At 50.6% G+C, this 18,191-nt stretch overlaps 3 protein-coding genes and 1 pseudogene across 4 annotated transcripts in view; 2 read left to right on the top strand and 2 right to left on the bottom strand.

The window, feature by feature from the left end:
* LOC308620767 (centrosomal protein of 78 kDa-like) overlaps positions 1-18,191 on the bottom strand; it is a 418,103-nt pseudogene that overhangs the window by 248,768 nt on the left and 151,144 nt on the right. The window lies entirely within an intron of this gene.
* Positions 1-18,191, bottom strand: part of LOC308620072 (forkhead-associated domain-containing protein 1-like) — a gene marked incomplete at its 3' end in the record, with an annotated part of 254,740 nt that overhangs the window by 183,389 nt on the left and 53,160 nt on the right. The gene's annotated exons all lie outside the window — the stretch shown is intronic.
* Positions 3,710-6,163, top strand: LOC308621101 (BCL-6 corepressor-like). The gene is made up of 4 exons (XM_081241279.1): positions 3,710-4,334; positions 4,764-4,990; positions 5,572-5,753; positions 6,084-6,163. Exons 1-2 carry the CDS (start codon positions 4,157-4,159, stop codon positions 4,853-4,855), a joined length of 270 nt encoding a protein of 89 aa, XP_081097405.1. The 5' UTR covers positions 3,710-4,156; the 3' UTR covers positions 4,856-4,990; positions 5,572-5,753; positions 6,084-6,163.
* On the top strand, positions 12,234-15,933 carry LOC308620073 (BCL-6 corepressor-like; the record flags this gene model as incomplete). The annotated part of the gene is made up of 5 exons (XM_081239410.1): positions 12,234-12,249; positions 13,010-13,029; positions 13,143-13,200; positions 13,377-13,533; positions 14,952-15,933. 5 exons carry the CDS (start codon positions 12,234-12,236, stop codon positions 15,241-15,243), a joined length of 543 nt encoding a protein of 180 aa, XP_081095536.1. The 3' UTR covers positions 15,244-15,933.

The raw sequence follows: 18,191 nt of genomic DNA, 5'->3' as shown, positions 1-18,191 counted from the left end.
TTTATAACATCTTATCAAGGGTACATGCTATCAACATGATTTGACTGTTGATGTTGACCTTGATAACCTGGCTGAGGTCGTGTCTCAGATTTCTCCACTGAAAAGTCACTCCTCCACCCCTTCCACACTACACTTGTTGGAAGGAAGTCACTATGTGAAGCACAAACCCAAAGAGTGGAGAGTTATGATCCACCTCCTTGAGGACAGAGTATGTACATAAAGTATTTGGAATTCTTCCACGCAGCGTTGTCTATTTCCCCCCAAATATTAATTTATTCAATTATTGATATTTATTTATATCAGTATAGACTCGTGGATATCTATTTTATCCTTTGGGTTATAATCCAATACTACTTTATTTTGTTGTTTGAATTGTTCCAGCTTTGGCCATTGGGAGCTTTTGCTTTTGGCGCCTGTGCTCCTTTGACATACTCCCTTTGGGGTGTGTGAGTTTGTGTGTGTCTGTGTATCTGTGTGTATATGTGTTTAGCATGCATGTTTGTGTGTGTGTTTAACACTTCCTGACTTTCTGGTACCACAAGGTGCTCCAGGCTCATTTTGTGTATTTCCTGCCCCAGTCCTAGAATCAGTCATTTCTCTGAGGAGCCCTGATTCCTTTTATTGGAGAGTCACCTGAAGGGGCCACTGTTCTTACTGCGGCCTCCACGTCCAAGGCCCAGCAGGTGTTCATTCCATTCAGCTGGATATGAACGGGCCTTCTTGTTCTTGGGCCATCATGTCTTGAGCTGATATGGGCTCAGGTCCTTCTCATGGGTGTCGGTGTGGCCGAGAGCCGAGCTGTGAGCACATGGGAGCTGGGGCGGGGATTTGGGGCGGGCAGGGGTCACAGAGAGGGTCCAGGATGCCTTCAAGATGCCTTCCCCCCTCTGAGGCAGCCCCTACCCATGGAGGGCCCAGGAGCTTCCAAGGTGGTGGGTGCTGTTTGCGCGGCCCTGGTTGTCCTGGTGCGGGTGCATCTTGTTGCTAGGGGCTTGTTTAAAAAAGAAATTAACTTGAAAACACAGTGGCTGAGATACTCATTTATTCTTTATGATCACATGGGTGGCTGAGTGAAATTTTTATTTTGGAAGTTCACCAAATGAGTTTGGAGGTTCCTCAGACTTGGAAGTTCATCACTAGGAACCCTCAGTGGCATTTGAAGATGGGGCAGGGCAAGGAGGCATTGGTCCCTTCCTTCTCAAACTTGGAGTAACCATCTCCCTTGCCAAGCACTTGGCTGGGACAGGCCTAGGACCTGCTCAGTGGCAGTGCCTGGCCAGGAGCTGGAGGAAGCCTCAGTCAAGGGGCTTCATGAAACTTCTTTGCTCAGGGAACTCTTCCAGCTGAGCACCTGCACGTTTGTAAACTACTTTGGAACAGAGATCCCCTGCACTCCTTCTGTAGCGGGTGTAACCTTGAACAAGGTTAGCCCTGACTGGAGGTGCTATTATACTTAAGCTACAGAGAGGGGGATTTTAATCCTGGGGAGCCTTGCAGCGACCCAGAACCCTCACCTTGTTTAGGCCTCACTGGGCATGGCTCAACAGTGGTGAGGGTGCTTTGTTGCCACAGTGACTTGTAAATGTTGCTGTGGTGATGCTTCTGTGAGGTGATGCTATTGGTACAACCATAATGAATTTGGGATATATGTGCTGTGAGTCATAGGACCATGCTGCAGGGACCACGTGCACATCTTGCTTAGACTGGGTGACCAAGGGCACATGGCTTCCCACTTTTAGAAGGGCCAAAAGTAGCAATGATGGCAAAGCCTGATGGTTAGGATCCCCATGTATCTATTTATCTCCCCATCTCCTTTGCCCTCAAGGGTCATCCTCCTGTGGGTCGTGGTTAGAACAGTCTTTGAGAAGCTCCAAGTGACACGGAGCCTCTACCCCATAGCTGGTGGCCATGGGTATCTTGGGCAGTCGGGGTGGGCGTCCTTCAGGGTTATTACTGGCCTGGGTAAGGTCACACTAGCGTAAGGTCTTGGGGGGCCTTAGCTGAGGGGAATTGAGATCTTTGCCCTAAAAGGCTCCGGGGTTGGGGGAAGGGTGGATGGACCTAGTTTGGGAAAAGAAACTTTCAAATTGGACATGGGGGTTCTTAAGGTAGCCCTTCCATTCCTCCATGGATCCCCTCCCACGGAGCTTTTAGGGAAGGCTGATTGGACCAGAGAAGTCCAATGGTGTAACCAGCAGGGCTCACCTCTTAAAATTTCCTACATTTCAGGCCTGAGATTCAGGCTGGTCTGAAAGTCTTGGCATCTTTTGGTTAAAGGGATTTTTCCAGCCTTTCTCTGTGCTGAGCCCGGCCCGTGATTATGAAGCCCACCCTGGAGGGAGGCTAGCAATAACATTCCCACTTTACAAGTGAAGGGGGCCGAGTTGTAAAGCGGCGCCATTCCTGCCCGAGTGTTTAAGAGGGTCACAGAGCAGCCCGAGTGAGAGTTGCAGCACGCCGTCTTCACCGGGCCTGCGGTAGCCTGGGCTGCATCACCTGTAAGCACAGGCCAGGAGTTTGGGGTTTCTCCTGCTGCCATGACAGGAGACCCTCGCGGTTGGGGTGATTCCACCATTCCAGCAAGAGTAGATGGGGATCTCTCCCACCTTGGGATACCCTTGGAGAAAAGCGAAGTGTGTTCCACCATTGAGAACACAGGTCAGGCTAGCCCAGGCCAGGGTGAGGTTCATCCCCACAACTGGCTGCCATTAAATGCTGGGAATGCCCCCCAAGAGAGGCTGATCAGGGGACCAGCCGGCTGGGCAGAAGTGGGAGTGATACTTGAAGTGGTCTAGGGAGAGGAGGAGGAATGCGAGCAGCATGTGAGGGGTGTGTCCATGATTTCATCTAGAAAAACGGGCTGTGGGAGCTTAGCTCAGGTGTTAATGAAATACCAAACTCATACACCCACCCCCACCCCCGGCCGGTGATGGACACAGGGTCATCTTCAGGGAACTCTTTAACAGCACAGTGATCATTATGGAATTATTTGTGTGTTAGAAACAATGTGACTAGCAAAGCAGTTGAACTGTTTCTTTGGCTAGAGCAAAAGTGAGGAGTGATGTTAGGCTGGGGTGATTGGAGGAAAAGCCCCAAGTGGATGCTAGATTGAGCAGGGGGGCAGGAGCAACACAGGCGGAGCTGGGGTGTGAGCAGTTCAGCCCTGCCCGCCACCCCCCCACCCCCCACCCCCCATGAAGGGGGTTGGAGTCTTGTCTTTGAAATGTCCTTAGATGCTTGTTGCCTGGGAAGGAAGGCGTGGAGACGTGCCAGGTGGGTGACTGGTGTCACTGAGGGCCTTCTTCCTAGACAGGAAATAGGAGCAGCCCCTCGATGGCAGTGAAATGCTTTTCCCCCCACGGGTGTGGAAAGAGGACAGACGGACTTGTAGCAATCTGGTTGAGTTCTTTGAAATTGCCCTTGACCCTTGTGTGTGCACCAGGAAGCCTTTCCTTTCCCTTTGCCAGGCTCCTCTTGCCTTGGTCTCCCCAGCTTCCCAGCCTCCCACCATTCTTTCCCTACCCTTTTTCTTCACCCTCGCCCCTGCTGACCCAAGTGAACATTGGTGCTATGTCTGTGTAGATGGCAGTTGGGGGCTATTTGGTCTCTTGATGACATCAGCCTTTTTTGTTGACTAGCAGCTGTTTCCATAGTCATTTGTAGCTCTGCCCTGATTGGTTGGATCTTACTGTGAGGTCACTCACCCCCCCTTGTAGCTCTGCCCTGATTGGTTGGATCTTACTGTGAGGTCACTCACCCCCCCTTTAAAAGTAAGCCACCTTGGAGAGTTAAGCAGTTAGGGAGTGATCTCACATGCCTATAGACGGATGGTGTAGATGCCTCACCTTGACCCTTGAAGGATGGATTGTGAGTGGGCTACGCGCCTCATTTTCTGCTTTCTTTGCTGGTTGTGTTCAGCTGTCCTTCCTTTGGGACGTCTTTCTGAGGGTTTTGTGCTTCTGGCGTGTGAGGCCCCTGGTCTCCAAAGGGGGGTGGTCTGTTGGTAGCAGATTGCCTTGGGCGTGGGGGTCCTGCCTGCTCCTGGTGACCTTTGTTCCCTCCTTTCCGGGTTGTCTCCCCTCCCCTAGGGGAGTGTTTTGATGGAAGCAAACCTGACCGCTTTGAAGCCCCAGAAGACAGTGATCTTCCTGAGGACATGGACACGGAGCCCCCCAGAGAGTCCCCCGCCGACCAGGCGGCCCCGGACGCGTCACGCAGCCCCACCCTCCGGCTGAACAGAAAGCGCAAGGTCTCTGGCGATAGGAACCACACTGAGACCACTGTGCTCCCGGAGGACTCTCTGCTGAAAGCCAAGCGGAGACGGGTCTCCAAAGGTGAGCTCGGTTTGGCTTCGGGCCCGCAGGGCACCCTACGGAAGTCCTGGAGCGGAGCAGTGGAAAGTTCCAGTCCCACCCTGGATCCCTGGGGGGAGCCACTCACACCTCCCCACCCCCCACCCCCCCAAAGCCAGGTGGCGGGGCTGGAGCCCAAAGGTGGCCAAAGGCAAATAGACCCCCTCCCGAGACTTGGTGACAAGTTCCAGCCAACACAGTGACCACACCCCTCCCCTCCCCCACCCCTGTTAGTGATGTGTAAGACAGTTTGTTCCCCCCCCCCGCCCTTGGGGGCTTCTTCATTAATTTGTAGTTATTTTTCCATTAGCTGACTGGCCAGAGAGGGAAATGACAAACAGTTCCTCTAACCACTTAGAAGAGCCACATTATAGTGAGCTGACCAACCTGAGGTGTGCATTGAATTAACAGGGCTCCATCCCAGAAAGCAGCGCCGCTTGCTGCACCTTAGAGGACGGCGGGAGCAGAGAGCAAACCTGGCCGGCAGGGCAGGAAGGAAGTGACCCAGGCGGTTCAGCCTGCGGTCACCCCCCAGGGCAATAGCATCTCCGAAGAGAAACCTGGAAGGAAAAGGGCAGAGGCCAAAAGCAACAGCAGCTGGTTGGAGGAGTCCCTTAAATGCAGTGACAATGAACAAGGTACGCACGGGGCGGGGGGCGCTCCTGGAGGGTGGATCACCCGCCCTCTGTGGGAAACGGCCCTGGAGGGGACCTGAGCGCCATCCAAGTTGACAAGAGTAGCGTGTGGCGAGCGGGGAGTTTTCTTCCTGAGGTCCTTTCAGCCTGCACACTTCCTTATGGAATGGACAGTGAGGCGGGAGCTCGACTTCCTGGGCTGCTCCTCATCACCCAGCCCGCGGCTGGGCAGGAAGGGAAGTCTTGGGTGACCCCGGGCGCTTGTCAGTGCCCTCATTCCAGCCTCAAGCTGTCCCCAGTCGCCCTGTCCCGAGCACCCAGGCCCCCCACGGGTGGGGACGGGAGCGCACGAAGGGCTGGCTTCTGCCCTGTCTTGCGGCCCTTTGAAGCGACTTGCCATTTGGCGTTTCGTGGGTTAGCCTATTTGCCGGTTGAATGTGGGATGATTAAAATAGTAGTGCTTTGAAAACATAATTGGTATATCTTTAAAAACTGAAGCTGCTCCAACGATCAGTGCTAACAATGGGCTTTTCTCTCCTCACCGGCTACAACTGTGTAATGCCCGCTGCTTCTCCCCCTGACAGATGTGCTGTGCATGGACGAAGAAATGGATCGGCAGCCTTCGCCCCTGCCGCAGAAATACACCGACAACAGCGAGAAACCATCCGGGAAGCGACCGTGCAAAACCAAGCGTTTGATCCCTCAGGAGCCCAGGCGGGGCTTGCCGCTGCCAGGGGACTCCTAGGTGGACAATGCGGATGGCAAGGTACCTCTTGCCCCTGGCTCTCCCCCGCCCCCCGGGCCCGTGCAGGCACATCCCGCCTGCCTGCTTCTCTGCTTCTGGGGACAAAGCTTTCCTTTTCCTGAACCCCTCCCCCCAAAACGTCCCTGCCCCTTCCTAGGGGACGTGTCTCCTGGGTGGTGGTGAAGTTTCCAGCTAGTAAAAATGCAACCCCTTCCTCGCGCCCCGCCTCCCCCAGACAGAGAGGAGGAAAAGTGCTTTCCTCCACTCAGGTTTGTAACTCAGGGAGGAGGCGAACCAGCCGGGTGGAGGAAGGACAGCCTGAAATGTGTGCGCTGCCTGGTTTCGTGATAGGTGACCGTCCGGAGATTTTGAAAGCGGCCTGAGCCCAGTTCTGACTATGATCTTTCGCCGGCCAAGCAGGACCAGAAGCCCTTGGACCGTTTGCAGCAATTGTTACCAGCTTCCCACGCCTCGCAGCTGACATGCTCAAGCTCCCCTCCAGAGACCACCCAGTCCCGCCCGATGCCACCGGAAGCGCGGAGACTTATTGTCAATATGAACGCGGGTGAGACCCTCCTACAGCAGGCCTCCCGGCTTGGCTACGAGGTGAGCATCCTTGTGGGTGCCCCGGATCAGGATCCGCTGGCTGCTGCTCCTTGGGTGGGGGACACACTGGCTGGGGATGGGGGGCGGGTCTCAGAGCCCAGCCCCCTCCACGTGGCGGGCTGGGCTGGGTGTTCCAGCAGGGTGTTTGCGTTGGCCCCGCTCACACTGCGGGCTCTTTGGTGGCTTGTTCAGTCGTGGTGTGAAAAGAAAGGCAGGCCTCTCTGATGTTCCGTTCCCGTTCAGGCAGGCAGGCTGCTTCGGCCCGACCGGCTCACTTATCTCTGATATAAAATCTGACCTAACCCAGGGCTTGGCGACCAGGGGAATTTTAATGAGCCCTTTTGGATTCTGAATAGCAAGAAGGAGAGTAGGAGAGTAGTTATTAGCTCTACTAACTTGTGCTGTTTGGGGCAGAGTGATGCCCCTGTGGGGTAGCGGGTGGGAAGTGTCTGTGCAGAGTAGGGGTGGGAGTGGGGCAGACCTGAGCAGTCTCTTTCTGAGAGGGCACGGGAGCCGAGGGTTGATGGGCGGGGAGCAGGGGTTGAGCCTTGCACAAAACTCCCTGTCCACACTGCTGTATCCCAACCCAGCACGGCTGATGACAGTGATGGCCTCTATTGCTAGAGCAACATAGAAAGATAGCTGATATCTGCCTAAGCCCGTGTGATCTGTAGTAACTCCTTTCACCCTGTTAACATCTTCACTTGGGAGTAACGAGTACTAGCCCACTCTCGGATGAGGAAACTGAGCCTCAGAGGGGTTAGCTGATACCCGTACAGGTAGCAATCCAGCAGTGCTCCACAGCCCACCACGCTCCTCAGCAAGACTGGCTCACACTGGAATTGCCCTTTTGACAGTTCAAAACCTCTGTGAGACAGATGACTCTCTCTGCCCTGTGCAGTTCCCCCACCATACTTGTCAGTAGCAATTGTGATGTAATAGCCCACAGGGCAAAGGCATTTTTCTGTGCTGGCATCAGCCCTCTGGGAGTTGAATGGTGACAGTAAAACGCGGTGCAGCAGGCTGAGCGTGGAGGTGTGGCTGAGCACTGGGGTGGCAGGACCCAGGCTGGCCCGGAGCCCTGGCGCCCACACCCTCAGCCAGCTCTGTGACCCTGTCCCCCGTCTCCCGTCGTGTCCCCCCACCCCGGTCCATAGTGCCGTGAGCCCTTGGAAGTGTGCCTGCCTTGGCCCTAAGGCATGACTCTGGGTGAGTAGTTGGAAGCACTAGGGCTATGCTTAGTTTGGGGTGTTTTTTTGTTGTTGTTGTGGGTTGAATGTGCTGTTGTTTCTATCTACACGTCTCTTGGAGACCTGTCCATTAGCTAGAGAGCACTTTCTGGTAGTTAGCGCAGTTACTTGCAGGTAAAGTCCAAGGAGCACCCAGTTGGTTTCCCAAGAGCTGAGAGCGGGCGCCTAGGAGGACAGAGCAGTTGTTGCACATAGTGTTGAGCTAGACCCCCCGTGGTTGAGAAAATAGTCTCCTTGCTTCCAGAAAACACTGGAGGTGGGGGGGAGACCCCTAACCCCAACTTTTGGGTTAGGGTTGAGAAAGTAGACTCCCGCTTCCAGCAAATGCTGGAGATGGGGGGGCGGGGTGCTGCTGCACCCACCGTGGAGGGCGGGGCTCCGAGCCCCACCTGTGAACTTGGCATCATTTCCAGCAGTCTCCCTTTGGGACCAGAGACGTCAAAAGACCCTCGTTGGTCCTCTAAGACAGTTTCCATTTTGGTTTGGTGGCTCTGAGGCCTGGACCAAGGGGCACTTGATCCATCCTTTTTTAGGCTACCTGGCCTTTGATTGCACAGGAAGCCTTGGGAATGTTTAGGGTCGGATTTGTTTTTTTCTTCAAATGTAAATTTCAATATGTAGATTCCACACATCACCAGTATTGATGCTGAACATTGTGACAAGTAGATGAACGCTTTCAACTTTGAATCCAACTTTCTGGGATTTCTCTGGGCAGAATTTTAAATGTTGGGATGAAGGCCCAGTTGGGAGATGTGGCAGCTTCAACCTTTTCAAATTGAAGGACAGTTTGCTTAAGCAGATAAGGGTGTGGTTTGGGAGGGTTTTCCTGAAGTTTTGTCTTCAGCATTCTTGGTTATTTTCTTCTGCTTAGCCAAAGATACCATGTGCAGTATAAAGGCTGTCTGAGCTTTATGTCATGATAATGTGGTTCTGGAAGTTTAGAAACACACTCTGGCTTCAGATCCGAGTTAAATAGATCACTTGCATGGCCAAAGACCTCAAACCTTTCCCTCCTGGGAAAAAGGCTTCTATTTCTTAGGCTGAAACGCCAGTGTGCAACCACATGCTTGTGCCTTTAGCGGTGATGGTTAAATTCTCTATGAATTGAATAAGTCATGTTTTTTAAAAAGTTAATGAGGCATTTAATTAACTAACAACGTCGGGCTTATGGCCTTTATGGTTACATTTTGCGGGTAATGGCATTCGGTTTATAGCCGCTGAACAGAGAGCTGTCCGACAAAAGCAGTTTGACTTTGCTTGGGAATGGCTGGGCTGCCCTTCAGACACTCCCGTTTATTTCTAGCGGAGAAAATAAACCAAGGAATGTGTTGCGTCGACAGACTCGCCCCGCCTCTACACCTTTCAGTTAGAAAAAGTGTTGGTGGCGATGGTTGCCATCCATTTAGAGGCCATCACCCTCCTAGCTAGGAGAGTGTAGTTAGCCCACTTGACCCCCAACAGAGAAGGCCTGTGGGATGCTCGTCACAGCTGGATTGCATCCCTCTAACTGGGGCCCTCTTGGGCCCTTTGAATCTTCCCAGCTGACCAGGTACCAAAGACCTGAGTTATAGGTCTAGTACTTCATGTTAATTGAACTTGGGGTTTAATATCTCTGGGCCTCAGTTTCCAAGTGTTGAATGAGGATGGTACTACCTTCCTTTCCTGGTAGCTCCTGGGTTCCTGTGGGTGACAGAAGACGTCCTCATCTGGGGAAATGAGAAGCACTGTGTAAATAGTGGGATCAACGTGGTTGAGTTAGGACAGCCCGTGGCAAAAAGTCTGACCTGGCCATGGGGCTACTGCTGCCTTTGCTGCCATCTTCCAGGAGAAGAGAGTTGACTTACCCATCAGCTTGGACGGCCTTTCATTTCTAGGTACCCTTGAATCTGCCCTAGTAGTGATGAAGGTTTCCAGGTGAAGGCCATGATTGTCACAGTAAATAAACCCTGGGTTGAGTAAAGTGATGTGTGCACAGCAGTTGGTGGCGTTCAGACCTGATCCCAGAGCCACGTGACAGGGCCTCTCCCTGGCTGGGGCACACAACTCATTAGCTTGCAGCCGTCCACTCAAGTCTGGCTAGTGAGGGCCTGCTAAAAGAGCAGCAGCTTCATGCGGTATCCTGGATACCAGGGCTCGGGGCAGGTGGCCTGGGAGCCCAGAGGATTGTGGGCTTTCTGGCAGGTTGGGATGTAAACGGAGAAACGCATTCGTGGGCGTGCCTTTTCTCTTCCTCCTCTTGTTTTGGAAGGGAGCTGCTGCAGTGACCTGAAGTAACAGGGCACCGATGGCCAGGTTTACCAGCATGCCCCATTGGGTTCACGTGGTAAGCAAATGGAACATTCTAGTTCGCTCCCAAGTGAGTGGTCACCTTTGATTGGCGTGTCCTCCAAAGGGCATAAAAGGTTTTACAGAACCCATCTCGCACTTATGGGCGGCTAGAATGATCCCCGTTTTAGGTTTAACAGATGAGTTACCTGAGAGATGTCACAAGGAGGCCTGTTCTGACCCCATCCCATCCCCCCTTACCCAGCAGACCATGTGTTGGGCCACATGCACGTTCTGCCTACTCCCAGCTCTCAGAACCTGACGGCTCTCTGCTGGGCACGACTTACCCAGTATAAACAGTATAACGTGTTTTCTGGTGGCAAATGCTTTCGATGTGTCTGAAAACTTTCTTAAGGTAATAAAACATTGAATAAATTCCTGCTCTGCTTACTGGGAGTGGTTCATATTAATATTTTAACAAGCCAAAGAAATAAGGTTAATAACAGTGATTCTAATGCACAGTGTTCACACAGAACATCTCCGGAGGTGGGGGTGAACGTTTTATTTGATTCTTGAAATGTGGAGGTTGCAGCCTGTGGTGTATCAGGTTTCTGTCATTAACTTGGGGCAGAATCAGTCTAAAATTTTCATATTTACTCGAGAGGGTGGAGGGAGGCAAAATAGAGGGTGGGGTTATTGGAGGCATTTTGTGTCATTCCTCGAGGATGGAGGGAGAGAGCTTCTCTTTAACTCCACTTAACATACAGACAAGAGCATCTGAGGCCCAGGTTCTTATTTGGGGTCTTAACAGGGGGCGCAAGGATGTAGCTGACCTGGGTGTCCCTGCTTCTCTAAGCTGGGGAATGTTCTCCGGCTGATTTAAGCTCTCTTTAAGTGTTGGTCATCCATACTTTTATCTAAACTTGTGTTATTGTCCACTGCCACTGACTGAACAGACCCATCAAGTGAGAATGGTCTGTGCTTGGCAATGTGTCATCTAAGATGTTATCAGCCGTGACACCTCTGTACTGGTCACGTCGGCCCCTGGGCTGAGGGCTTTCATCGCTATCCGAATGCGTCCTCTCAGCAGCCCTGTGGAAGCTTGGAGAAGTTCAAGGGTAACTTGCCCATGGCCAGGCCACTGGTGCAGCAGAGCCTTAGACAACACTGTCTGCATCTCCAAGCCCTTCTCACACACTCTCGCCCACCACCAGGATGCCTGCCGCCTGCCCGCGCCATGGTGGGCTTTTGGCCCCAAGGATGTATGCCTTTGAAAGTGGGCACCGCCAAGCTATGGGGAGGTCACCCTTACAAGGTTCACTGTATGGTTGTCTGATGGTATCTCCTCTCCTCTCCTCTCCTCTCCCCGTAGGAAGCGGTCTTGTACTGCCTGGAGAACAAGATTTGTGATGTGAACCACCGCGACAACGCGGGTTACTGTCCCTGCACGAGGCTTGTGCAAGAGGTTGGCTCAACATCGTACGACACCTCCTTGAATATGGCGCCGATGTCAACTGCAGTGCCCAGGATGGAACCGGGTCAGTGGCGGTCGTGCTCTTGGCCTGGCCCTGCTGGGGCATAGGCAGTGGTTCTCAGGGTGTGCGGGGAACCCCAGAAGGAAAGATGGAGAGTGAGTGCCATGTAAGCACACTGGTGGCGGAGTCCTCTAGAATGGAAACGGACAGATCTTTCTGGCAAATTTACATAGAACTTTAAAACTCTGTGACGCTCTTATGGACAGAAGTCCCTGAAAATGTTGAGCCTGCATGAATAATCAGGGGTGTTCTCTTTTAAGACCCTGGACTCTTCACCAGCGTCTGTTGAATCTCAATCTTGAACATATATGTGAGTTGAAAGTTGCAGGAGTACAGACAGGTCCAGTGGCAACTGGCTTGATAGAACCTGCCGTGTCCACCCACATCCCCGGGCCTGGCCCCCACTCTGTCCTTGACCTCGGTTTATTGGCCAGAGGCCCAGGTCTGAGTCAGCCCAATCATCTTCCCGGTTGTACCTGGGATGCCACCACGAGGCAGGGCACTGGGGCTTTCCTGACGGTCATAACGTTAGCAAAACCGTAAGGTATTTGGTGGTTCTTGGTTTCCAAATCGCATCCTTTCTGGATGGGACTGCGGACAGTGTTCCTGACCCCAGCGGACACGGGCAGGAGGACTCTGTATCCTCCTGAGAACTCGCCCTGCCTGTCGACTGCTTCTGGGCGAGAGGGTTGATCACTCATCTCCAAATTGGTTTCAGGAGAGGTTCCACTTTGCCCCTAGTTTCTTTTACAAACTGCACTTTTTGGGTTTTGTTTGTAATGGTATAACAATGGCTTGTCGTATCTGCTTCCGTGATGCTGGGGTTCTTCCCCCCACCCCGCCGTATGTTACCTTCATACAGTCTGTCACTATTTAAGTTCATTGGAAACGTTTTCATCGTGGCCTGAGTTCCTCCTTGGGCCATGCATTAAGAGAGATTTGCATTGAAGAATTAGGCCTGAGATGGTCCCTTCACCTGTCCCGTAAAGGGTTATGTGTTGAAATAACAGAGTAATTTGTCGCAGCGACCGTACACTCACCTCCTCGGTGAAATAGCGCGCCTACGAGGCTTGGCCGCACACGCTCGATTTTGCCCCGTGTCCTTAGAAGCAAGCGTCGCGTGCACGGGTGTAATTCCCCGCACCTCTCCTAGGCCTCTCCACGATGCTGTCAAGAATGATCATCTCGAAATTGTCCGCTTGCTCCTCTCCTACGGTGCTGATCCTACCCTGGCTACGTACTCAGGTAGAACCATCAAGAAAGTGAACCACAGCGAACTTCTGGAGAAGTTCTTAACAGGTACGGCAGAGGTCAAGACACGGTCTTGTTCAAGCATCTAGACGGTGACTTCACAGCCTTTCACCTGGGTTCCCCCTACCCCCACCCCCCATTTACTCTAAGTGACCCTTTACTGGGAAAAGCGGCCCAATGTTAGTCTGTCAAAGAAGAGATACATATTTTGAGTTTTGCGAGGTGGGGGGCTGGAAAACTCTTAGCTAGCCAGGCTAGCTTTTGTTTGGCAGGCTGGGGCGGTGAGGCGGGCAGTCCCTCAGGAAGGCGAGTGGACGCGTGGGGAGGTTTCAGTCAGATACCTGGAGGCGTGTGCAGTGGGACTTGTCAGGAGGTGACACCAGCCCCAGCGCGAGATGTCCCCGAACTCCAGCAGCATTTGCCTCTTACCAGCAGGCGTTATCTTGTTTCTCTCTCTCTCTCTCTCTCCCCCTCTCTCTCCACACTGTTGAAATAACCTGCAGGCTCCTGACGACGGTAACCCCGGTTGCTCTTCGGAGTTCTCTGGCAGCTCTGTGTGTGGTGAGCAGCCTTGTTCGTTTCAGTTGGGCTTGTGGGGGTGGGGGTGGGGGTGGGGGTGGGGGTGGTGCTGTGAGCAGGGCTTGCTTGGGAAAGAATTTTTCCAGGGTCCTTTTTGGAGAACAGCTGGAATCTTGCTCCAGCTTACTGACCTCTCTCTTGTTTGCCCCCCCGGTTAGAACCAGATGATGAAAGTGGTTACGATGTTTTAGCAAATCCCCCAGGACCGGAGGACCAGGATGACAGCAACGAGGCCTATGGTGACCTATTGGAATCTGAATTTTCCGAAGACCCCGTTTTGCCGTGTTATAACGTCCAGGTGTCCGTCGCTCAGGGGTGAGCGTGGCCAGCGTGTGGTCGAGAGCCAGCCCAGCTGCTCTGTGGGGTGGCAGGAGTTAGAAATCCCCTTCAGCAGATGAGGGTGGCTGGGTTGGGGGGTGAGTGAATTCCTCACCAAGTGTCCACCGACCTCACATAATGCAGTGGAACTTTTCCAGAAAAGTTTGGGGGTGGGAGGGCTCCCCAGCCAACTGCCCTCATTGGAACACACCCCTAGAGCCCAAAGGACACGGGAGTCAGCGACTGCAATTGCACAGTTTCAGTCAGTAAACTCTTGGGGAAGGGATCCTCCCCAAACGGCTACCATAGGGGCCTTCCAAGGCGCGTGAGGTCCACGGGACAATACTGATGTGTACCCTCTTCTCGTATAAGATTAGAGAAAGCCGTATGTGGCACCTGGGATCTTATGTGTCTTCAGATTTGCTTAGATCGAGTCTTGTCCCCACAGTCGGGCCACTGTGCCCCATGACCAACCCTTCGGAGTGAACACATCAGGAGACCTTGCTCTGCTGTGTGTTGACCCCGGTGCTTAAGGAGTAGCATCCTCCTTGGACTCTGAGGCTGGGACCGTGTCTGCCTTTGTGGTGACATTGTATTCGGGATAGAGATCATAAAGCGTGGCAGAGTATCAGAAAGGATTGTACCACCTCCCTTCTCGAAAAAGCCTCACTCCCGGCAGCATTGAGGGGCGGGTTGGAGGTGTGGGAAAGGCAAGGAAAGCCAGGTGACCTCGAGTGTTTCTCATGCTCTCTCTGTGAGGGCCGGAGGAGAGGAGAGGTCAAAGAGGTGTTTGCCATCTCTCTTGGGTTGGCATACAGACTGGTTTTCCCCAGTGACTAGAACGGGGTGCACTTACTTGGAGAGGGGTGACCTGAGTTGTGGCCAGAGCCAAGGCAGCACTGGGGTGGCCTGCAACGAGGCTGGTTCAGGGGCGCTGCTTTTGTCTAAGTTGGCTGATCCGCCCTAGGTGGTCTCTTAACACATGCACATGAGTCCAGAGTTCCCCCGCTAGAAGTAGATCTTCCGGGCTTCCCTGGTGGCACAGTGGTTAAGAATCCGCCTGCCAGTTCAGGGGACACAGGTTCGAGCCCTGGTCCGGGAAGATCCCACATGCCACGGAGCAACTAAGCCCGTGCGCCACAGCTAATGAGCCTGCGCTCTAGAGCCCGCGAGCCACAACTAGAGAAAGCCCGTGCACAGCAACAGGCCCAATGCAGCCAAAAATAAATAAATAAATAAAATTAAAAAAGAAAAAGAAGAAGTAGATCTTCTAAGGACAGTGAGAAGTGGGGTGGGGGTGGGGTAATCAAAGTGGAAGTAGCAGGCCCTTTCACCGCCAGGAGACGGGTAGTTCATAGTTGGGAGCGCCTCTCATTTTGCCGGAAACTCAAACCACTGTCCTTTCTCTGGTGTAGGCCTCGTAACTGGCTGTTGCTCTCAGACCTGCTCAAGAAACTGCAAATGTCCTCCTGCATATTCTGCTGCAATTTTCCAAATGTGGAAATTGTCACCATCGCGGAGGCCGAGTTCTACCGGCAAGTGTCAGCAAGTCTCTTATTCTCTTGCCCCAAAGACCTGGAGTCCTTTAATCCGGAAAGTAAGGAGCTCTTAGATGTGGTGGAGTTCACGAACGAGCTTCAGACTCTGCTGGGCTCATCCGTGGAGTGGATCCTCCCCAGAGACCTGGACTCAGACGACGCCTGGTGAGCTCGCTGGGGCCCGCCATGTACAGTGTGTCATGGTGTTAATCCTTGTGCATATGTGTCATAATACGACTATTTCTGTAAAGAAAGGACACGATGAGACACGACTCCAGTCGGAAGGACTTTGAAACATGTTTTTTTCTTTTTAAAATTTTAAGTCAGTTTTTATGAAGTTGTTAATAAAGTTTCTTTACTTTTCAATGTACACATGCTTTGGAATATGTTTGTTTTTACTCGGAACAATTGTTTCTTTTCTTTTTTAAGGAGAAAAAAAAAAAGGCAAAGGAGCTCCACACTTTGACTTAATTTCATACAAAGCTCCGACGACAGAGGCCATAACTGTTGAGAGTTGCTTTTGGGGCAAATTAAACCAGTAAAATTTTAAACTCTTCCTCCATATTAAAGGGATTGAATAAATTGGCCACTTTGGTGCACCTGTGTCCTGCGAATTGTCCAACTGGAGATGGAGGTTTAGAAAGTGAGTTTCAGTCTTGTTTAAGTCTCTTCCCATCAGACTGGTCTCGTGATTTCCTACACACCATGTTACTTCCTGTCTACCTTTCCTTGGTGTTGTTCATGCCTGGATTATCTCCTGTACCTGCTCAAACCTTGGTCCATTCTCATTTGTACCATGGAAGTTTGTCATGCTGGATACTGTCAGAACTAATTTTACTTAAGTTTGCGTTAAGGTGCAAAGCACACCTTTTGTATATTTTCTGTTTTTTGTGTTTGTCTATATTTTACGGTTTCGCTTCAAGAAATATTATGGGAAGGGAAATAGCAAGATGTAAAGAGCAAAAAAGTCATCATTCTCTTTCAATTGTTAGAACATCTATCTGCAATCATAATTATGATGCACTGTGGTATGTGTTAAAATAGTAAATACATGTAACGTCCCGTAGGAGCAGCAAACTCTGGTGTTGGTGAGGGTGTGTCATGGAAGTAATCACAAAGCAGGTGACTGTTGGTTGGGGTCCTGAAACATTAGTGTGCCTTCCCTGTGTCCAGTAGTGGTCTGGAGGGGTCAGGAAGCCTGCCTTTGAATTTGAGGGAACAGAGAGTTTGAGGTCCTCTCTCTTCTATTGCTCTAGTACACTGCATAGCAGCAGTATACTGGGTTTACAGTTGACGTTTAAATCGCTGATTGATCATTAAGATTGGGATGTATCTTTGGAAATGAAAATAGGAAGAATCGTATGCTTTTTCTTTTTTTTCTTTTTTTTCCTATATCTGAAAATGTATGTAGTACTTTGCTGAGTGGTTGGGAATCAAGTTTGCAGTATTCAGTGTATTCAGTTTTAGTATCTAAATAGAATTAAACTGTTGCTGTAAAGTGGAATAGCACTTTGTTACTGACAAGTTTTAGAATGCATCTGTTCATCAATTACCTGTTTGGGAAGATTGTAGTTAATGATTTTGAGAATGTGGCTATAAACCTCCAACTGACTCAAGAAAAGCAAATAAGTCAAGATTGACAAATGTATAGGCTCTTCATCTTATTGTGTGTGTGGGTTTTTTTTGTTTCCTTTTAGTTATTTGTCAAGGTATAAAAAATTCTATCACACTTAAGACAAGTTAAGTAAACGTCACGGGGTGTATTCTGACATGGCATGGAGCAGATCACATGGCCTAGATCTTAAAGGTGATTTTATGTTTAAACTTTCATGAAAACATATGTGATTGAAACACATTAATATATTGATACAGAGGGCAGTTAATTTTTGTCTTTTTTTTGTGTGTGTGTGGTACTGTTGTGGCCTCTCCCGTTGCGGAGCACAGGCTCTGGACGCGCAGGCTCAGCGGCCATGGCTCACGGACCTAGCCACTCCGCGGCATGTGGGATCTTCCCGGACCGGGGCACGAACCCATGTCCCCTGCATTGGCAGGCGGACTCTCAACCACTGCGCCACCAGGGAAGCCCTAATTTTTGCCTTTTGATACATGTGAGCGCAGCTTTCATTTTGCTGAAAGAATATGACCAGTTTTCAGTTTGGGATTCTACCATTTAGGAAAGATAGTCCACTTAATTTTAGAAATAAGAGATTTAATATATAATACCTAATAATACTTTTATGTATTATTTTACTGAAAACATTTATTGTAATACTGTGAAGAAACTATGCCATTCTAGTCTTCAAGACTTAAATGAATCAAGTGTTTATTAGCTGTTGTAGTTTTTAAACTAATAAAAGTCAGTACATCAGCAATTTGTAAATACAGTTTTTAAAATAATGCCTTAACAACTTTACAGTGGTTATAATGACTGTATTTAGGCCTAAAGTTAGTTAATAATTTGACATGAAGGCTTTTTAATAGTTTGATGGTGCAGATCAGGGATAGGTAAACTCTGGCTGGTGGGCCAGATCCAGCCCGTCGCCTGGCTTTGTAAAGGAAGTTTTTCTGGAACATAGTCGCACCCATTGTTTACATGGTAGTTATGGCTCCTTTCACCCTACACCAGTGGGGCCGAGTAGTTGCAACAGAAACTGTATAGCCCACAAATCTGGAAATGTTTAAATTTAGATTTTAAAAATTGAAAACTTCTTTGAGCCTATACAGGGCAAGTGCATTGACCCCTGAGGTAGAAAACAGTCAGGAACTTGGGTGCGGAAGCCAAATGGCCTAGGTTCAAATTCCCTTTCTCCCATTTGATAGCTAGTGACCATGGGCAAATCACTTAACCTCTATGCCTCATTATGAGGTTTAAATGCACTTATTTGTATAAATAGTGCCTAGCACATACTAAGCGCTGTGTAAGTGATTGCTGTTGTTTCTGCTTGGAGCTTTAATAAGTTATTGTTAATAGAAAAATGACACTAATGATTTTCCTTTTAGAGTAACAAAGGCACTTTGAGTCTTTTACTTTTTCTGGAATGTAATAAGACTTTTTTCATTGACAGTCAGTGTTCCCTGTTACCAAAATTTACTTTATGAATATAAAGAATTGAATGT

Source organism: Mesoplodon bidens, assembly GCF_964165515.1.
Source record: "Mesoplodon bidens genome assembly, chromosome: 7".
In the NCBI taxonomy this organism is placed as follows: domain Eukaryota; kingdom Metazoa; phylum Chordata; class Mammalia; order Artiodactyla; family Ziphiidae; genus Mesoplodon; species Mesoplodon bidens.
This window is presented reverse-complemented; position numbering and strand designations above follow the sequence as displayed.

Excerpts from the sequence above, each read along its gene's own strand:
- LOC308621101 (XM_081241279.1), top strand. The coding sequence starts at position 4,157 with ATGGACACGGAGCCCCCCAGAGAGTCCCCCGCCGACCAGGCGGCCCCG. Across the intron at positions 4,335-4,763 it reads GCGGAGACGGGTCTCCAAAG|GGCTCCATCCCAGAAAGCAG; the intron begins GTGAGCTCGGTT and ends TTGAATTAACAG.